Here is an 18,432-nt window from a genome sequence, read left to right on the forward strand (position 1 = left end):
AGTGGGTCACTGACAGCTTTCTTTCCAGCAGCTATCTTGAGATAAAGCTTTTCAACGACTCTTTGGAAAATTGGATCTTCTTTTTGGATGCAAGGATAGATTGCTGGTTATAATATCACAAAATGATACGCTATTTTCATAAATACTTACAAATATGTATGGGCAAGAGGATTAGAAGATGCTGCTGTTGTGCCTCACAACCATCAACCATTTTTTACAGATGCTAGGCCTATGTAAAAATGAGGTGGGTTTCATGATCCTTCCCCATGAACCACCAAAAATTCCATCTAAGTATAACACATCCATTCATCCAATTACTGAACCCACTTTATCAAATTTTAGGATCACAGAGATCCAACAGCTCTAGCTTATCAGTGAACGCAAGACAGAAACCAACCGACTGGGAACAGTCCATCATAGGGCACACGCACTTAATCTCACTTTGGCATCGTCTTTTAACCTAAACACTTATATTTTAAATATAGGAGGGAACTGGAGTACACAGAGAAGCCATCCAATCAGACACAGGAAGATTGTGAAAACTGCACAAATGAGAGTGACTGTGCTGGAATTTGAAGTCTGCCTCCAGGAGCTGTGAGTCATTGCCCAACATTGCACCACAGTGCCTCGCTGTATATATTATATCCATGCATCTGTCTATTCATCTTCCAAGCCTTCTTATCCTTAGATTAGATTAAATTATGTGTTTATAGAGTCAAAACCGTCAAATGTACAGAGTACAATGTAATTATTTCTTTCACCCGTTAATTGACATTCATAACATTGCCGTAATTAGTGAAAATAAACTACCATACCTCAAAACATCTGTCTCCTTTAGCTAAAACAATCTCAGAACATATTTGTCATTACTAATGCAAGTTAAACTCAATAAGTCACCAAAGCTTCTACAGTATATAAAATACAGCAAAACGATTTTACAAGAAGAGTTATCAAACATCCAGCATGCTCAATTAATTGAGACCATCACTGCTCATTCAATGGGGTCACCCACTAAATTGTCCTTCCTAGGATTTCTTCCTTTTTTCTTTCTTGTCTTCTTGAGGGCTGGGGGGGCTGTCAAAAATCAGGATCTGTTAAAGTCCATTGAGGCATTCCTTGTGTGATTTTGGGCTATACCAGAAATAAATGAATGTTGTTGTTGGTCATGTTATTTTATAGTAGCATAACTGCAAAGCTGTTATTGCTTTGGCCTCACTGATTCATCATCCTAGGTTCAAATCCTGAGCCTAGTAGTTGTGTGTGTTGGAGTCTGCACGTTCTCCCTGTGTCTGCAGTTTTTCTGGTAAAAAAAAGGTTTTTTTCTGGTATTCCAACAATAACAAGGACATGTATGTTAGGTTCATTATTGATTCCAAAATGGCCCGGAATCAGTAAATATGGATATGTGAATGAGTGGGCCCTGTGATGAACTGGTGTCCTGTGATGGTCTACTGTTCTGTCCAGGGATGGCTCTCACCTTGCGCCCAGTGCTGCTGTGATAGACTCCAGTAATTTTGAGTATGCCATGTCATGTCATGTGATGTTATGTAACACCCCGACCCAAAATTCAAACACACTTAATTCAATTTATGGTAACAGAGCACTAATGCTTATGGCAGGAACCATCACTAGGCCAGGGGCTTGTCCACTATTGAGAGCGTTCACCTACTCTTTCATAATCACTAATTTGTGTAACTTGAAGTTATTCTGGGTGTAGAAAGACTGCTGGGAGAAAAAGGCACTAGGAGAACATGCAAACTACACACAGACTGAGAGATGACAGGCATGCAAAACACTGCACAGCCTTATCTGTACTACGTAGGAGTAGATTTTTAAGGTGGAAGTGCTTTTCAGCTTGTCCCTCTCATATAACTTTTGCAAACTCAAACTAAAAGCTGCTGAAATGTTCATGTGTCTATGTTGGGAAAACCAAATGCAAGGGGGAGAATGAACATTTCATTGGCTTAGCATGACAGGGTTGCTACTGCCTTTTGGGTCATGTGAACATCGTGAAATGTTAATGAACGATTTGCAAAGTGTGTCGCAATGGATCGCTATGGGCAGTTTAACTAGTTGACATTGCTCCACTATAATTGCAGCAATTTCTCAAAGGGCGACACTCTACCCTTGCTGTGAATATCAGAACAATCTGACTGTTCTACTGGACAGTCTCAAAGACGCTAAGATGGGCAAGATTGAGTCACAAGAAAAAAAAAATAAGAAACACCGTTTAGATGGATACTCTAACTAGTTCTGTACAAGTTAGGCAAAATATTTATCAGACAACATATTCAATGTAAAAAGTGTATGACTTAATTACTCATGTAATTAATAGAAAGAAGTGTACAAGAAGAATTATGTTAAAACTTTAAAGAATTCGACAAGAAGATTAGGTAGCAGTGTGGTGTCTATCTAGTTTAGCTCCTTGACAAAAAGAAAAAATATCTTTAAGACAATACACAGCAGGTCTGAGATGAAAGGCTCTGTAATTTGGATGGATATCCTCTGGTGGAACCCTGACATGGACAAGCAGACAATATACAGATCACAGTCTTCCTTTTATCCATTTTAATCAAAATATTTTAGCACAAATAAGAAATAACTTTAAAAAGACTTTTCTGGTTAAAAAAAGATGGTTTACAACACTAACATTTTAAGTTTAGTTTTGCTACCCCAGCTGTTAAATATATGATGAGTTGACTGCTGTGCTTGCGGAAAACTGAGCTGCCATTACAGTGCCAGTAAAGAGGCTGCACAAGCTTTTATAAGCAGTGATATTGTGCCATCTTACTTAGTGTTAGAGGCTAAGAAAAAGTTAATGTAGGACTCTCAAGGCAGGATGCACGCTGAAAAAAGAAACAAAAGCATAAGCAGAAGAAATTTTTTTACGTCTACATAAGGAATTAGGATTTTTTTTTAGCAAAATTTTATTTTGGTATTAACAAATGGAGCTCCTAATTTAATCAACAGTATAGACAGTCCAAATAGACACTTCATTTGAAACTTGCGTTAATTTTTACTTGCCATAACTGTTGTTAGCACTACCAGTGTGCAATTTCACCCCCACATCCTAGAGTCTTATATGCATAATGTGCATAATGACCATATTTCCCCCGTGACTGTAAAGTGTATAAGCCAGTTAGAAAATGAATGGATCCTTGGACATACATCTGCAGATAAGCTCATCAAAATCAAAGAATGAATGTGAAGTCTCCCTTCATTTATTGGGACTGTGTAAGATACTGTATTGAATTAAACAGTGACAAAACTGAGGTTCTCCTCATTGGTACAAGATCAGCATTATCCAAAGTCAATAATCTTTCACTTGTGATTGATAACTCTTTTGTTTCCCCTTCACCTCAGTTTAAGAGTCTGGGTGTCATCCTTGACAGCACTCTTATCTTTCCAATCTCACATTAATAGCCTCACCCGTTCTGCTTACTTCCACCTACGTAATATTAATCGCATCCACCCCTCCCTCGCTCCCCATACCACTGCCATTCTTGTTCACAGTCTTGTTACTTCTCATCTGGACTATTGCAATTCACTCCTCTGTGGACTCTGTAATAAATCTCTTCATAAGCTTCAGCTAGTCCAGAATTCTGCTGCTCACATCATTACTCGAACCCCATCTATTCACCAGTCTTGCAGCAGCTTCATTGGCTCCCGATTAAGTTTCGATTTGATTTTAAAATTCTGCTATTAACATTTAAGGCCATTCATCACCTCGCACCTCCATATCTGTCTGACCTTCTTCATGTTGCCATTCCCTCTCGTAACCTTAGATCCTCTTCCTCCATTCATCTGACTGTCCCTCTCACTCATCTAACCACCATGGGGAGCAGAGCATTCAGCCATTCTACTCCCAAGCTCTGGAACTCACTACCTACTGAGTTTAGAAATATCGAATCATTTTCAACCTTCAAATGTTAACTTAAAACCCATCTGTTTAAAATGGCTTTTTCTCTGTGATTACAGTGACTTTGTTTGGTTTTATTTTTTATATTTTCTGATATTTTAAGTTTTGTTTATGATTTTTTTTTTATTTATTCCTTGAGTGCTTAGAAAAGTGTGTTGTATAAATAAAATGTATTATTATTATTATTATTAAAAAACAATGGTTATTCTTGGCATCATTTCATGCTCCCTCGTTCAAATTCATAACACAACAATAAAAACATACATCTCACATCTGATTGGTCACATCACTGCACTCTCACTGCACACACAAAACCAATTCTGAACCAACTCCATAATCAGATAAAAACGGCAATAATTAAAGCCTGTGTGTGTCTTTTGGCTTTTATTAATAATAATAAGTACAATTCACAAAATCCCACACTGAAATCCAGGAAAACAAAACACTTCCAAACATGACATCTGCTTTTTTTTTCAACATGCATTAATACAGAATTGTAGCATCACTACTGTGTGACATTTTCATATGCAGTTTTTGTTCATGTTTTTTCTCAAATATTATGCAGTACTGACTTTCACTCCATCCATCCATCCATCCATTTTATCCAGGGCATGGTCAAGGGACAGCAGGAGCCTATCCTAGCAATCACCATGCACAAGACAGAAACAATCCCTAGACAAGATGCCAGCCCATCTGTGTTATTTCTATTATTTGAAATGCACCTTTGTTTGTATGTAAAAAGCCTGGTTATTGTGTACACTATGACATTAACCAAACACATCTATTTCCTTTACCCACTTTTTCCAATACCAAGTCTCAAAGAGATGGGACCAGGCAGAACTCAGTCCCTAATGGGGTGCCAGTCTATTGTAGGTAATGCTTACTCATACTGGTGTGACACAGAGTTGGCACTTGACCCAACAGATGTGTTTATGGTGTCTAAGACTAAGACAGTAACCCAGACATGTAGAACATGCAAACTCCATACTGACTCTGACCAGGCCAGGACCTGAACCCTTGTCTCTGGAGCTGCACTGTGGCAGTCCATCCCAACCCACACTTTTAATGTGACGAAAACGAAGAAAAACAAATCAAGAAAAAATGGATACAAGTGTGGCTTTACTAACAAAAATATTAAGCTGTGTATAATCGGGACCTTTGTCCTTTTGCATAGATATCGGGAGCACCACACAACCCTTTCCATTGACCTCATGACCCCCCATGCTCTCCCAATCCGTCTACTGACTTTATAGAAAGAGTCACCAGAGACATGAATGTCACTGCCAAGGTAAGTAAACCTCTCGATAAGGTCGACTCTGTCTCTGCAGACAGACTTCTTCTTTAGAGTCCTGGTGCTTCCTGTCTTGCTATATGGTTGTGAGACATGGACGCTATCCAGTGACCTGAGACGAAGACAAGACTCGTTTGGTACTGTGTCTCTCCGGAAAATCCTTGGGTACCGTTGGCTTGATTTTGTGCTGAATGAGTGGTTGCTCATGGAGACCCGAACGAGGCACATTACCTGCATTGTGCACTGCCATGTGGCGCGTTTCCCTGAGGGTGATCCAGCTCACAAGACATTCATTGTTGGGGACCCGAGTGGCTGGACCAGGCCAATGGGTAGCCCATGTAACACCTGGCTGCAGCAGATAGATGGTCATTTCCGGAGGGTGGGACTGGACCGCGTATCTGCCTGGGGGTTGCCAACTGGGATCCTGAGCTGTTTCATCGTGTGGTGCGTGTGGAAATGCGCTGTACCAGGCATGCTCCCCAACTTGACTTGTATGATCAGGCCATCACAAGGGGCATACACATCTACGTGACACCAATAAGGAGTCGCCAAATAACCTAAAACACATGGCATGGGAAAAGAAATGAGTAGTACCCAAAGAAAAGCTATGCAGACATGGGTAGAATGTGCAAATTCCATACAGACCTGTTCAGATTGTGAACTGAACACAAGTTTCTGGAACTGCAAGATATTAACGCTATCATCTGTGTCACTTTAATTATGCATAATGATGCAGAGAAATTAACTAATAAAAAACTCAAATGAGAGTGACAGTGAAGAGAAGTCTAAAGTGTTTATAAAAGATATTAAGCAGTGTACAATATGTGTCTTGTCAAAGAAAAAGAACTTTGGATAAATTAATTGGCAGCTTAGTTTGGAGGAAGTCCAAGGTAAAATTCACCACTACTGCCTTTTTACTGTAATTTCGCTCACATAATAACTGAATGACAAATGAACACTAAGATTTTTAATAAAACAAATTGATTGAATGTATTTTATGAAAGGATGGATGGATGGATGGATGGATCTTGATATATCCTGCACTACTTGATCCACTATATGTAGTATGAAATTGAGCCAAATTAATGAAATTATTTCATACACTGAAACAAAAATCTATAGGGAAAAGCATTAAGAGGATCCCTCATGAGTCACAACTTCCTAAAATCTGGAACACGCCTGCTAGTTCCTGTCATTCTTCTTTTTTAAGATTAAGGGAAGGATGGCCTTTAGACACATAAACAAACAAGAGGATCAAGGACTGTGGCAATTAACAGACCACAACTGTTAGTTCATGACAACTAATCCCTTTAGTGGATGCAATTTACCAGAAAAAAATCCACATTAGGTCTTTAAGGTAACGTTTACAAAAAAGATACAAAGTTTGTTTCCTTACCAGATTTTAGCTTCTGCACAATTTTACCCATTATCCATGTTCATCATTCTGTAAGTTCTAATAAGGTGTCTTTTCACTAATTACAGAACCCTTGTCCCCTCCTTTTGTCACGAGTTTCCAAACTCTTCACTGGATACTTGAAAGTAACTGTCAATGATCATCTTACCTTAGTTATGAAAAGATTACAAATTCAAAACACAGTCCCAGAGCTCTGACACACACCACGCTTAATCTCCTGGCCAAATTACCGACCATGGCCTAGTCATTCTGGTCCCATAATCATCCCTTGTCATTAACTGGAAAACTGTCTTATCATCCCTTCAGCACCTAACAGGTAATGTGTGCTGAGCATACTGGTGCAAAAATGGCTGCCATCACATCATCCAGGTGGGTGGTACACATTAGTGGAGGTTGAAATGGCTCCCCACTCACTTTGAAAAGTGCTTTGAGCAGTGAGAAGAGCGCTATAGAAATGGAAAGAATCATTAATATTTTTCCTATGAATGAACACAGCACCATTCAAACCACTATGCCTTATAATATCATATCACATTAATATTATAGTCTCTTATTTTTATTATTATTATTATTGTCTCAGCCACTGAACATTTCCAAAGGCTTATTATGCAAAGCCTGGTCATGGCTCTGTGAGTATTGTGGCTCCTGCTGTCTAGAACTTTCTCCCTAGTTTTACCCATAAATCTCCATCTATGGTGGTATTCAAATCAAAATTCAAAACACACTTTCCCTTTTAAATGGACTAGAATTGTAACCACATCCCCCAATTAGATTCTTTTATACCAAGGGTATTGCGAATATTCAATACTCTTTGGTATTCTTTACGAAAACATGTTAAAAAAGGAACTTGAGTGACATTCTGAATGTATAAACATATAACGAAATTTGTGAAAGTTAATTACATGCAAATTTTCATAAGTTTCAGTTCAGGTTATTTTTTCTGAAAGATTTTTCAAAGTGAAATCATTCATTTTGGATTAATATCTCTATGTATATAAAATCCAACGTCTATCTGTCTGTCTGCTTTTCACGAGAGAACTACTTAACAGAATTACAGCAATTAGAGAATTAGAGAATTATTTTTTTCTATAATTTGCTTGAACATTACGGTTGATTTTGCGACTACTGTTAGAGCGCTAAGTATCACATTCACATGCAGGAGTGATTTAATCGTGCTAATCTGAGACAGAGGCTGCAGGCCGAGGGGAGGGGGAAGCGTGACGTCAGGAGTGGGGAGCCGGGCACCTTGCCTCGTACCTTGCCTCTGCTTAGTTAGTGAACGAGAGAACTACTTAAGAGATTTTAGATTGGGTTTTTTTCTATAATTTGCTTGAACATTCCATTTGATTTTGCAACGTTTCTCATCGTGCTAAGTATCATAGTTTGCTTACAGTACCGATTTATTTGCGGAAATTCGAGAGAGCAGCTGTGGGCCGAGAGGAGGGAGACGGGGCCCTCTTCACTCACGTGCCAGCCTCAGTTCGAATCAGTCTACCAATCGCCATGTTTTTGAGTGTATCTTGCCTCTGCTTAGCTAGAGGTACCTGTTCGTTTATTGATTTTTAAAGTTTGTCCTCTTTCACCACTACATTGGCAGAGCCGCAGGGGACAGAGTATGTACAGCAGTGATCAATTATTAACCACAATATACCTGTGATGCTTTACTGGCACAGCATATGATAGATAGATAGATAGATAGATAGATAGATAGATAGATAGATAGATAGATAGATAGATAGATAGATAGATAGATAGATAGATAGATAGATAGATAGATAGATATGAAAGGCACTATAAGATAGATAGATAGATAGATAGATAGATAGATAGATAGATAGATATGAAAGGCACTATAAGATAGATAGATAGATAGATAGATAGATAGATAGATAGATAGATGATTTGTTTTCATATTAATTTATGACCTTCATATGCATTTCATATATTGAGTAGAAGGTTTTAGGACCAGCTTCAACGAACCCACAATTAAAGGTGGAGGTAAGACAGGATTCGTGTGGGATGATAAAGAACATTGTGGTGAGGCAAAATGGATTCACAGCAGTGAAGACTGGGCCATAAGAATCCCATATTAAGGTCAGCAGCCATATTTACTGAAAACGTCTTTCTTATGCTGAGGACAGTACTTTCATTCATTCATTCATTTTCACTCCACTGTTCCTGGTGAGAGTTGCTGTGGCAACCCGCTGAGTTGGACATGGCAGGCCACTCAGTCTCTACCAACTTTTTTCAGCTCCACCCGAGGGATTCTCAGAAGGTTGAGGTTCGGGCACAATGCCAAGCAGGATGGTCAGGCAAGAGTAGAACAGGTTCAGACTTACTACTACTAAATCGTCTTCATTTTCTGTTTCTCATCTGTTAGACTATTTCTTTATCCTTATTTTGTTCTTAACAAACGTGATTTAAAGACAAGATGCAAATAAAGATAGCTAACACCCATCAAATTGGAGGGTAAAATTTCTCATGAAGAAACGCACTCGAAGTGTTTATAAAGAAACTGGCAAAATACATTTCAGGACTCAGAGATATAACATTCTGGTCCAGTGGACATTTTGTTAATTTTACTTAAATACTGTAAGACTTGTCAAAAATTATGAGCTTGCACAGAAAAAGCAGAATCAATCCATCTGACTAAATGATATGCTCCATAGTTAAGAAACTGCCTGGCATAAAAATCTATAGCCACTGTGGCCCAGCAGAACAAGCGGACTCCTGCACTGGGTATACATACAGTACCTCCATTGGCTTTTTAATGTACATACAGTAACTACATTATACTCTCACAAACTAGTATAAAAATAAATGATATGAATATATGTAGGGGCAGCACTATGACACAGTGATTAGTACTGCTGCCTCGTGGATTCAGCTTCATGGGTTTAAACCATATGCCTGGTTGCTCTCTGTGTGAAGTTTGCATGCTCTTCTGGTGTCAACCTGAGATTTTCTGGTTTCCCTGGCACATCCCCAAAAACAAACAGTATTTGTTAGGTTGTCTGGCAACTCTAAATTGACCCTAAGTAGATGTACTGTCTACGTGCCAGAGAGCCTCAAACCCCAGACACAAGTCTCGTTTAAAAACACAGTTTATTTTTACAGCTACCTTCCAAAAAGATTCCAGTAGTGCAATAAACACACTTGTCTTCACTTGCTTTCTTCCTCTACACCTTCCAGGTGAGCTTTGTCCACTTCCACCTGACTCTGACTCACATGGATGAGGCCAAGCAACTTCTTTTATCTGGGACCTGGGAGTACTTCCAGTCTGAGAGTATAGCCCGATGAGAGTACCTCCAGGTCAAACGGAAGTCCGATAAAGTAGGGATGAGGAATCCCTGCAGCACCCCCTGGTGGCCCCCATGGACCCTGACAAGGCTGCTCTACAGAACTACAATATGCACAGTGCCTTGTGATTACCCACTCAAGAAACATCACCCAAAGAAGCTGCCCCCTATTGTCTTGGGGGAGCCTGTAGTCCTACAAATTGTCTTACCCTGTCCTTCCATTATACTGGTCTCCCAGCTGGGTATTTCCAGCCTGGCTGGGATGCCAGTGTACCCACTGTCACTTTGGCATGTTCTGCCTGTCTTCTGGGTGAGACAGGACGATCTTCATTCTGTTTTTTTTGTGCCATCGTAGGGCTGGCCTCCCATCCAGTTAAAGAGCCATACTTCATCCTGGCTGGGACACCCGCCCATGTGCAGCATCCATCACTATATACAGTATTCACTATAAACAGATTCTGAAACTGGCAATGTCCCAGCCAATCTAACACAGGGAAATTGCATATATAACTTATAGGAAAAATGCTTCAGCTGTGAATTAAACACGGGTTGGCTGTGGATGTAGCTCACATCTGTTCACTGATTCAACTGTGCATCTTGTCAGAAGCAAATCGACCAGAAAAAAAAAAAAACCACAGAGGACATCAAACCAGCTAGCAGCATTGTGTTACTCCAGCTTAATAATTAAGTGTTACAAGACCCCCACCCCCAACCCCAAGAGGCCTGTGCTCTACCTTTAGCTACATTTTCCTCTCCAGAGACCACTTGTGCTCAACCAAAGACCAGCACACTACCTAAAGAAGCCTGTGGGACTGTTTGTCTATTACACTGGGTGCTTAATTTAATCCTGTTCTTGTCATGGTATATTGGCACTAACTGTAGATAACATTTTTTACCCATTTCTTTAAAAAAAAAAAAAACTCACTAATTCCAGTTTTGTTTTATGGCATTGTTTACGGTGTTATATTGTCATTCATGAAATTAATTAACTAAGACAAGGTCAATAACTTATTGTTATTTGCACCTTATTGCACTTAAAACCCACACTAAAACATAGCACCGATGCACTTCTTCAAACAGTTTACTCATTATTACTTAATATCTGTTTCCCATCCATGCAGCTTTGCACATGATTCTGTGTTTGCACAAGATAACAGGGTTCTTCTTGGAAGACATCTTCTAAAAGATCAGTTACGTCTTTGCATACCCCCTCCTTGCGAGCGTCACTTGATCACTCGACGCTCACCAGATTTCAGCTGCCTACTTGTGCCCAAGCAGCCTTGATTGGCTATGACCCACCACAAGCCTGATCTGAATTGTATAGGTTCAATAACAGATGGATCGACTGACATTTATGAGCAGGCTTTACTGTCATTACTATAGATGACCTACAGACCTTGTCCTGACTGTACTTCTTAGGTTATAATTGTAGGGTTCTAAAAATGTTCCCTTTTAAACACAATTTCTACCAGTCACAAACCAGTCATTCTGCTCTTGAAAAACTGAACATCCATTGTTTTATTACTCATTGCAGTGCTTCAAGGTCTTGAATTGTAAGAGACAATACATAGGAAAGGAAGCAGATATTTTTTACAGATCTTAAGCTCTTTAGTTTCCTTTCAAGTCGCTCAAGCTCACTGTAAAATATCTGAACCATATGCAAAGAGACAGATTTTCCAGTTAGGCTATGACATATAATAGTATATATATTTCTAAATACAGATGGTTTCATTAGAATATAGGAAATAGTTTACACACCCAACAGACTGACCCTGGCATTAGCAGCATATCAACACTACCAAATCAATCTTTTGTTCCATGATTTTCCCCTCTTCACCACCCACACTTACTGTGTGGTCCCATTCTCTATCCTGAGAGTGTGACCTCTAGGCTCTGCTTTAGCTCACAGCTGGAGTTGGATGATCCTGCTTACTATGCATAATTGTAAACCAACACTTTTAACTGTAAGGCATAATGCATAAATACTTAATTCCCTTAAGGTTTATTTTGCCACTGTCATCCAAAGAGTTATAGCTGTAGACCTAGCCCTAGATTTTCTATGTTGGCAAATTCAACACTATATGTATACACACACATATACATATACATATACATATATACATACATATATATATACATACACATATATATACATACATACATATATATACATACATACATTTTATTATATACACATACATACTGCACATACATACACACATATATATATATATATATATATATATATATATATATATATATATATATATAGCGCTAATACAAGGTGTTAAGCACAACACAATATCATATACAATGCTGTACATCTGTTTCTACTACAAGTCTTATACGTCTCCATCTCAGTGTTTACTCAAACCATGCAAATGATGAATCAGCAGGGAACACAACAGGTGAAATGGCTTTCAGTTGTGTCACATGGGGTGAAAAGAGCACACAATCATGTGTTTTTAAACCAGATCCTTAGCTAGGGACAGACTGAACAGTGACCCCTGACCCCCAAAGCTTCCAATTCAAGAGTGCCTCTTTACAGATTTGCTATTGTTTTTTTTTTTAATTTGCTGCTTTTCTTTCACACACTTTGCCTTAAGTGATTCTCCTTCATTACTATTCTCCAATATTTTCATCTACTGCTCAGGTGACAATTTCTATTAGCTCCTACTTTCATTTTCAAGAGCGCTTCTTTTCATTTATTGTTGTTTTGTTAATTACCAAGCAAAGATAATGTGAGAGATGTTGCTGTGAAAGGTGCTGTACAGAATTACTGTTTCTAAAGAATTTTCCCATTCTGTTTTCACATTGGTTTCCTTCTAGAACTATGACTTCCTGCCACATCCTCAGACATAATGTATACTGTATCAAACCGATTCATAACATTAACCATCCACTGGTGATGTGTGAGTGAGTGCGTCCTATAGACTAGTGCCAAAGGTTGGTTGCTGGGTCTGTTTGGATAGGTTCCGGCCTCCTGTCACTCCATGAATTTAAATAATGATGTATTTAACAGCATTTTATAACAGATAGTTCAATGGAGATTGAGATGTGCACACATTAGGTTTGAGACATGGTTAGTGGTTCAAGATGAAATGTGTGAAACTTATAAAAGGTTCATGCTGATTTCTCATCTGCCGTAGTATAAATTGATCTGTGAATGGTTTCAAGATCATACTTCCTGTGATGAGCAGTATACCAGGTTAAGATGGACTGAAACTGTGTCCTATAATGTGTTTTCCATTCATCGTCTGGATCTTTCCAGTGTGCTGACATCCCTATAACACTAAATAACATCATAATGTATGACTACTTTCTCAACAGTACATCTTGCATGTCAGCAGGATGTAGCGATAGCTGTTATGCACTATTCCTAACCCCTGGCGCTATGCCTCTGATAACTGCAGAGTGTTATGTTCTCTTTCTAGCTGGCAGCGTTACCCGAGAAGGCACCCACCCACACTCAATCCTATCTCTAGTCTTGCCAAGTGAACATCCTTAAACACTCAATGCAGTCTTCTTCTGATGTCCAAGTGGACGCCCTGTCATACCTACTGCACTTTGTTACCCAAACAGGCATTTTGGACTTTCTAGTGACATCCCAGTGATCATATATTGACTTTAATGTGTCCTTATATTTACTCCAATTTCTAGCACTGTCCAATTGGAAAAATTCACATATTGGGTTGTTTTTATTGCTGCAAATAAAGTAACAGTTTCACAAGGTGTTTCAAACTCTAGTGCAGGGATTCTCAGCCCCGGGTAAATTCTCTTAAAAAAAAGATGAGGTCGTGAAGGTCTTGATTAGTTCCCAAAGATGACATGAGACCTGCTCTTTCAACAACTGCACCAAGAATACCCAAAATTGTAGGTGAAAAGCATAAACAAGCGTCTCACTGATTGATGTGTTCTCATCAACTCAGTGTGCTTCGTTCTCATCATTAGCTTTTTTAAAATAAGTCAAATAGCATTATTATGTGCTATTATTATTATAACTTAAGATAAAAATGTTAAAAACAGGATCTTAAAATGTCCCCTTTCCAGATCGCTTTATTATGGTAGAAGAATAAACACAAATTACTGAACACAACAGGGTGGGAGTAGATTTTCTTTCAACAAATTGTCCTGGGGTAAATGGGGTGTAAAAGCTTGGGAACCCCTGCTCTAGTGTATACTGTATGCTGTTACGGTTCACATTCATGCACTCTCAATAATGCCCATCAGGCAGATTCTCTATTGTTCTCACTGCAGTTTCTATTTTTGCCCCAAAATGCGCTCCATCACAGTCGAGCTGCTTCAGTTGCCTAAGTGAGTATCCCTTCCCCCAAAGTGTCATGTATCCCCACCTATCAGTTACTGTCCTCTATTCTTATCCCATCTGGTACAATTCCGATATGTCACCTCAGATTTTTTTTTTTCAATTACTGGTCTCTCTCTCTCACGTGAGAGAAGAGACATCACACAACTCAGCTCGTTATGGATACTTGTGCTGAACAAGTGGGCACCTTCACATACTCCAGTTTTTGATACCCTACAGAGCACTCTCACATACCTTCTACAATTTCTAGTGCTGCCCAAGGGGGTACATTAGTTCACACCGGCTAAAGCAAAGTGTCACTAAATTGCCCACCAACCGTTTAGTAACAAGGTGGGCGAGTGGAGCAGGCAAGAATCTCGTTTTGAACACTTACCCTTAACTCGTGCTCGGTACGATGAACCCCAAGCTTCTTGAGTCCAATGGTCAGGTCGTTCACGCAAATGCCCCCGTCTTTATTCACATCCAGCACTTGGAAGAGGACTTTGAGACGATGCTCTTGGTCGGGTCCTCCGCACACTACGCCGCCACAAGGCTCCGACAGATAGGAGGTCTCCTGTGGGGTAGCGGGTGGAGAAGAGTTGGAAGAACTCGTCGATCGGCCGTTTCCACCAACACCTCCTCCTCCTCCGCCGCCGCCGCTGCCACCGCCACCACCAGGGTCCGCGCTTGGGATCGCTCCGGCAGAATCGCATTGGCAGAAAACCCCGCTGAGTAAAGGTGAGATGAACTGCCTGTGGTGTTGCATCATTGAAGTCAATTCAATATAATCCCTCACAAGGTAAAAGTCAAAAATAAATAAATAATAAGGAAGCAATCTTGTTAAAATATAAAAAACGATATAAATAAATCGACGTGGAAACAGTCCGATTGCGCGCTGACAGCGGAGAGCGCGAGTCAATGCTGATGCTCCAGTACGCGCTGCGATGCCTGGCTCGCCAGCTGCCTTCCTCACTCCCGCCTCTGGTCGCTCTGGCTTTTCTCTTCGCCCTAATCGTCTGCTACGAACGATATTGTCTGTTCCAATTTTTATCTATGTAGATTTTCTTAAGAAATAATTTCCTAATTTCCTCGAAGTCGGATTCTTCTTTTTTTGGCGCTCATCCCTCGTGAGCCAGCTGATCATAGATTAAAAAAAAGCCGGTGAAAGAAATTGGGCGTGGCGTTACTGTCACCGGAAGTGAGTAATTTTCTGTAGCAGTTGAAGACGTGTGTAAAAGACCAATCGGGCCCCGGAATGCGTCTGAGGGCAGGCTTTAATGGGAACTGTATCAGAATGCCCCTTTTACATCGCATTTAGCGGCCAATGAGATTCGAATCGCAAACGACATGACTTCAAGACAAAAAAGCAGAGGACTTTCGAACACGAGACACCATCCCCCATTCCTTCTCCCTGTGTGCCACGAGGAACTGTAACAAGCACGCGTTGGAGAAGAGCGGGCTGGAGGATCTGCTAAAATAAATCAGTCACGATTGAGGAATGAATGCATCAAGTGGATTTAGATGATTTCTGATATTTGATCCTCGGTCGGGGTTTTGTACAACTTAAATATTTTCAACTGTGACAAAATGTCAGGTTAAGCTATTAAACATCTGTTTTTTTTTAACCAGACTTCAAGTTACATTCTGTCTATTGGATGTTAAAATGAATGGGATATTTTTCCCTGAGATTATTCACAGAATTCAATACTCTCGTTTTGCATCCTCATGAAAATTACCTCAATGGGCTTATTGAGTTCTGAATATAATTTGTATAATGCTAATACTGTATTTCCGAAATAGCCGTATCCATTCCTGTGCCTTCTTTGTTCAGTTCAGCAACAGTGGGATCAAGGAAGCAACCACCCTTGGACAGGACGTCATTTCACCCCAAGGCACACTTGCCTGCCCAGAATCATGTACTGTGTAACAGTTAGGACTTGACAATTAATGTAACGCTTAGAACTGTGAGGAAAACCAGAATACATTTTTATTATTAGCAATTATTATTATTTGGCTGATGCCTTTATCCAAGGTGACTTACAATATTGGAAAGAATCAGTTATGTTTTTTTCCCCAGGTGAAGTGACATACTCATGGTCACACAGTGTGAGGCGCAGGACTTGAACCGACAACCTCAGGGTTTGCAGTCCAAAGCCTTAACCACTATGCCACACTGAATACCTAGTTAGGGAATGGTTGTCAAAGCAAATCTGAAAACAAGTTCATTTTAAAATTTGCTGATGACCCAGTCAGAGCCATTTTAACACATGGGCACGCTGGGCCCCTATACCCCCACGTGTATAGGGGTCCCATGCTAATCTATGTATGGTGTGACTTGCTGAGTCGTTGTGTAGGTAGGGGTCCCAGTGCAGTGCTTGCCTGGGGGTCTATAATGCTGTTAAGATGGCCCTGGACCCAGTGATTACCAAGAATGAAACCAGTCATGGTCTAATAGAAGATGATTTTGTTGACTTGTGTGATGAGTCTTTTTTTTACAACTAAATGTTAAAATAAAAGTAAGAGTTTTTTTTCTTTTTTTTAGTATGATTCCTACCATTATGCTAATCTTTTGTAAATCTTGTATTGAGTATGTCTTTACTTGTTTTCTACTGACCTGGTTTAGATAAATGGTGAAATGGAGCAGCGAAACGTCTCTACAGTCTAATGTGACAGACCTGTTTAATGAGCAAGTATTCCAGAAAGCAGAGACACCAGGCTCACCCACTACATTCTCAATTCCAGTTGTTGCCATCAAGTCAAGAGGTTCAAGGTTCCATGGATTTAAAGCAACCGGTTCAAATACGCCTTCATCCCAAACTACATTAAATCCTATAAATAAGTTCAACTTTACATCCACAGGCAAAAATCATGACATGAACAGTAGCACTTAGAATCAATCATTAGTCACATCTTAGTGTTTGTTTAATTTTTATACGGAGCTTCCGGGTCCTCCCTGTGTGGAGTTTGCATGTTCTCCCCGCATCTGCGTGGGTTTCCTCCGGGTACTCCGGTTTCCTCCCACAGTCCAAAGACATGCAGGTTAGGTGCATTGGCGATCCTAAATTGTCCCTAGTGTGTGCTTGGTGTGTGTGTGTGTGCGTGTGTGCACGCTGTGCGGTGGGCTGGCACCCTGCCCGGGGTTTGTTTCCTGCCTTGTGCCCTGTGTTGGCTGGGATTGGTTCCAGCAGACCCCCGTGACCCTGTGTTAGGATATAGCGAGTTGGATAATGGATGGATGGATGGATGGATGGATGTAATATACATGATCTAATGGTATACCATAGAGTATGTATTATGAACTGCTGCGTTTAGTTATTTGTGCTAAGTTTATGTTTGATGGCTGTGTTCTTTGTTGATATGTTTTTAATGTTGCATCATGGTCTCTATATAAAACTTACTTATAGACCGCATTCCCCTCTTGGAACAATAAAACTGAATTGAATTGAAAACCCACCTAGAGAAGGAAAGATGGTGTCATCTCCACACAGATAGTGACCATGCTGAGGTTTGATCCCAGAGCTCTGGGATACACATAACCAAGTTAAGGTGAATAACCTGATTATGGCAGAAACCTGATTTCTTAATAATCTGCATTTATATGCGCAAGTAATCTTCTGGATTCCTCTTTGGCAAAATGCTTATTAATCTGCATAAAAAAGAGTTAAACGTCATCATCAGCCACCGTGAATCAGAAAATAATTGTGACACCTGTAATCATTTTCTTCTGTTTTATATATACAGTGTGTTTAGCCAAATTGATGCTTTATTTATAGGTTTCTGTTAACTGGATTGCAGACAGCACACTCTTTTCTGCTTGGCTGTGCGATTGAACCCTGCAAAGGACTGGCATACCGGATACGTGTGCTTCTCGCCTTACACCCAGTGCTACTGCAGTTATAATAGTAACGTGGGTATTTTTCCATCCATCCATATTCCAACCCGCTGAATCTGAATACAGGGTCACGGGGGTCTGCTGGAGCCAATCCCAGCCAACACAGGGCACGAGGCAGGAACCAATCCTGAGCAGGGTGCCAACCCACTGCAGGACACACACAAACACCAAGCACACACTAGGGCCAATTTAGAATCGCCAATCCACCTAACCTGCATGTCTTTGGATTGTGGGAGGAAACCGGAGCGCCGGAGGAAACCCACGCAGACACGGGGAGAACATGCAAACTCCACACAGGGAGGACCCAGGAAGCG

The 18,432-nt window shown here is 40.2% G+C and overlaps 1 protein-coding gene across 2 annotated transcripts in view; it reads right to left on the bottom strand.

Moving 5' to 3' along the window:
* LOC120536032 (calcium-binding mitochondrial carrier protein SCaMC-2-B) overlaps nucleotides 1–15,373 on the bottom strand; it is a 64,828-nt gene extending 49,455 nt beyond the window's left edge. Inside the window, exon 1 of one of the 2 annotated variants that reach the window (XM_039764337.1) lies at nucleotides 14,621–15,373. In XM_039764337.1, the coding sequence (XP_039620271.1) occupies nucleotides 14,621–14,995 (375 nt within the window). In that variant the 5' untranslated portion in view covers nucleotides 14,996–15,373. The remainder of the gene's footprint in view (nucleotides 1–14,620) is intronic. The other variant, XM_039764338.1, reaches the window with a different exon arrangement.
* Between the last annotated feature and the right edge of the window lie 3,059 nt (nucleotides 15,374–18,432).

The sequence above is a fragment of the Polypterus senegalus genome, chromosome 9, assembly GCF_016835505.1.
Source record: "Polypterus senegalus isolate Bchr_013 chromosome 9, ASM1683550v1, whole genome shotgun sequence".
Lineage (NCBI taxonomy): Eukaryota > Metazoa > Chordata > Cladistia > Polypteriformes > Polypteridae > Polypterus > Polypterus senegalus.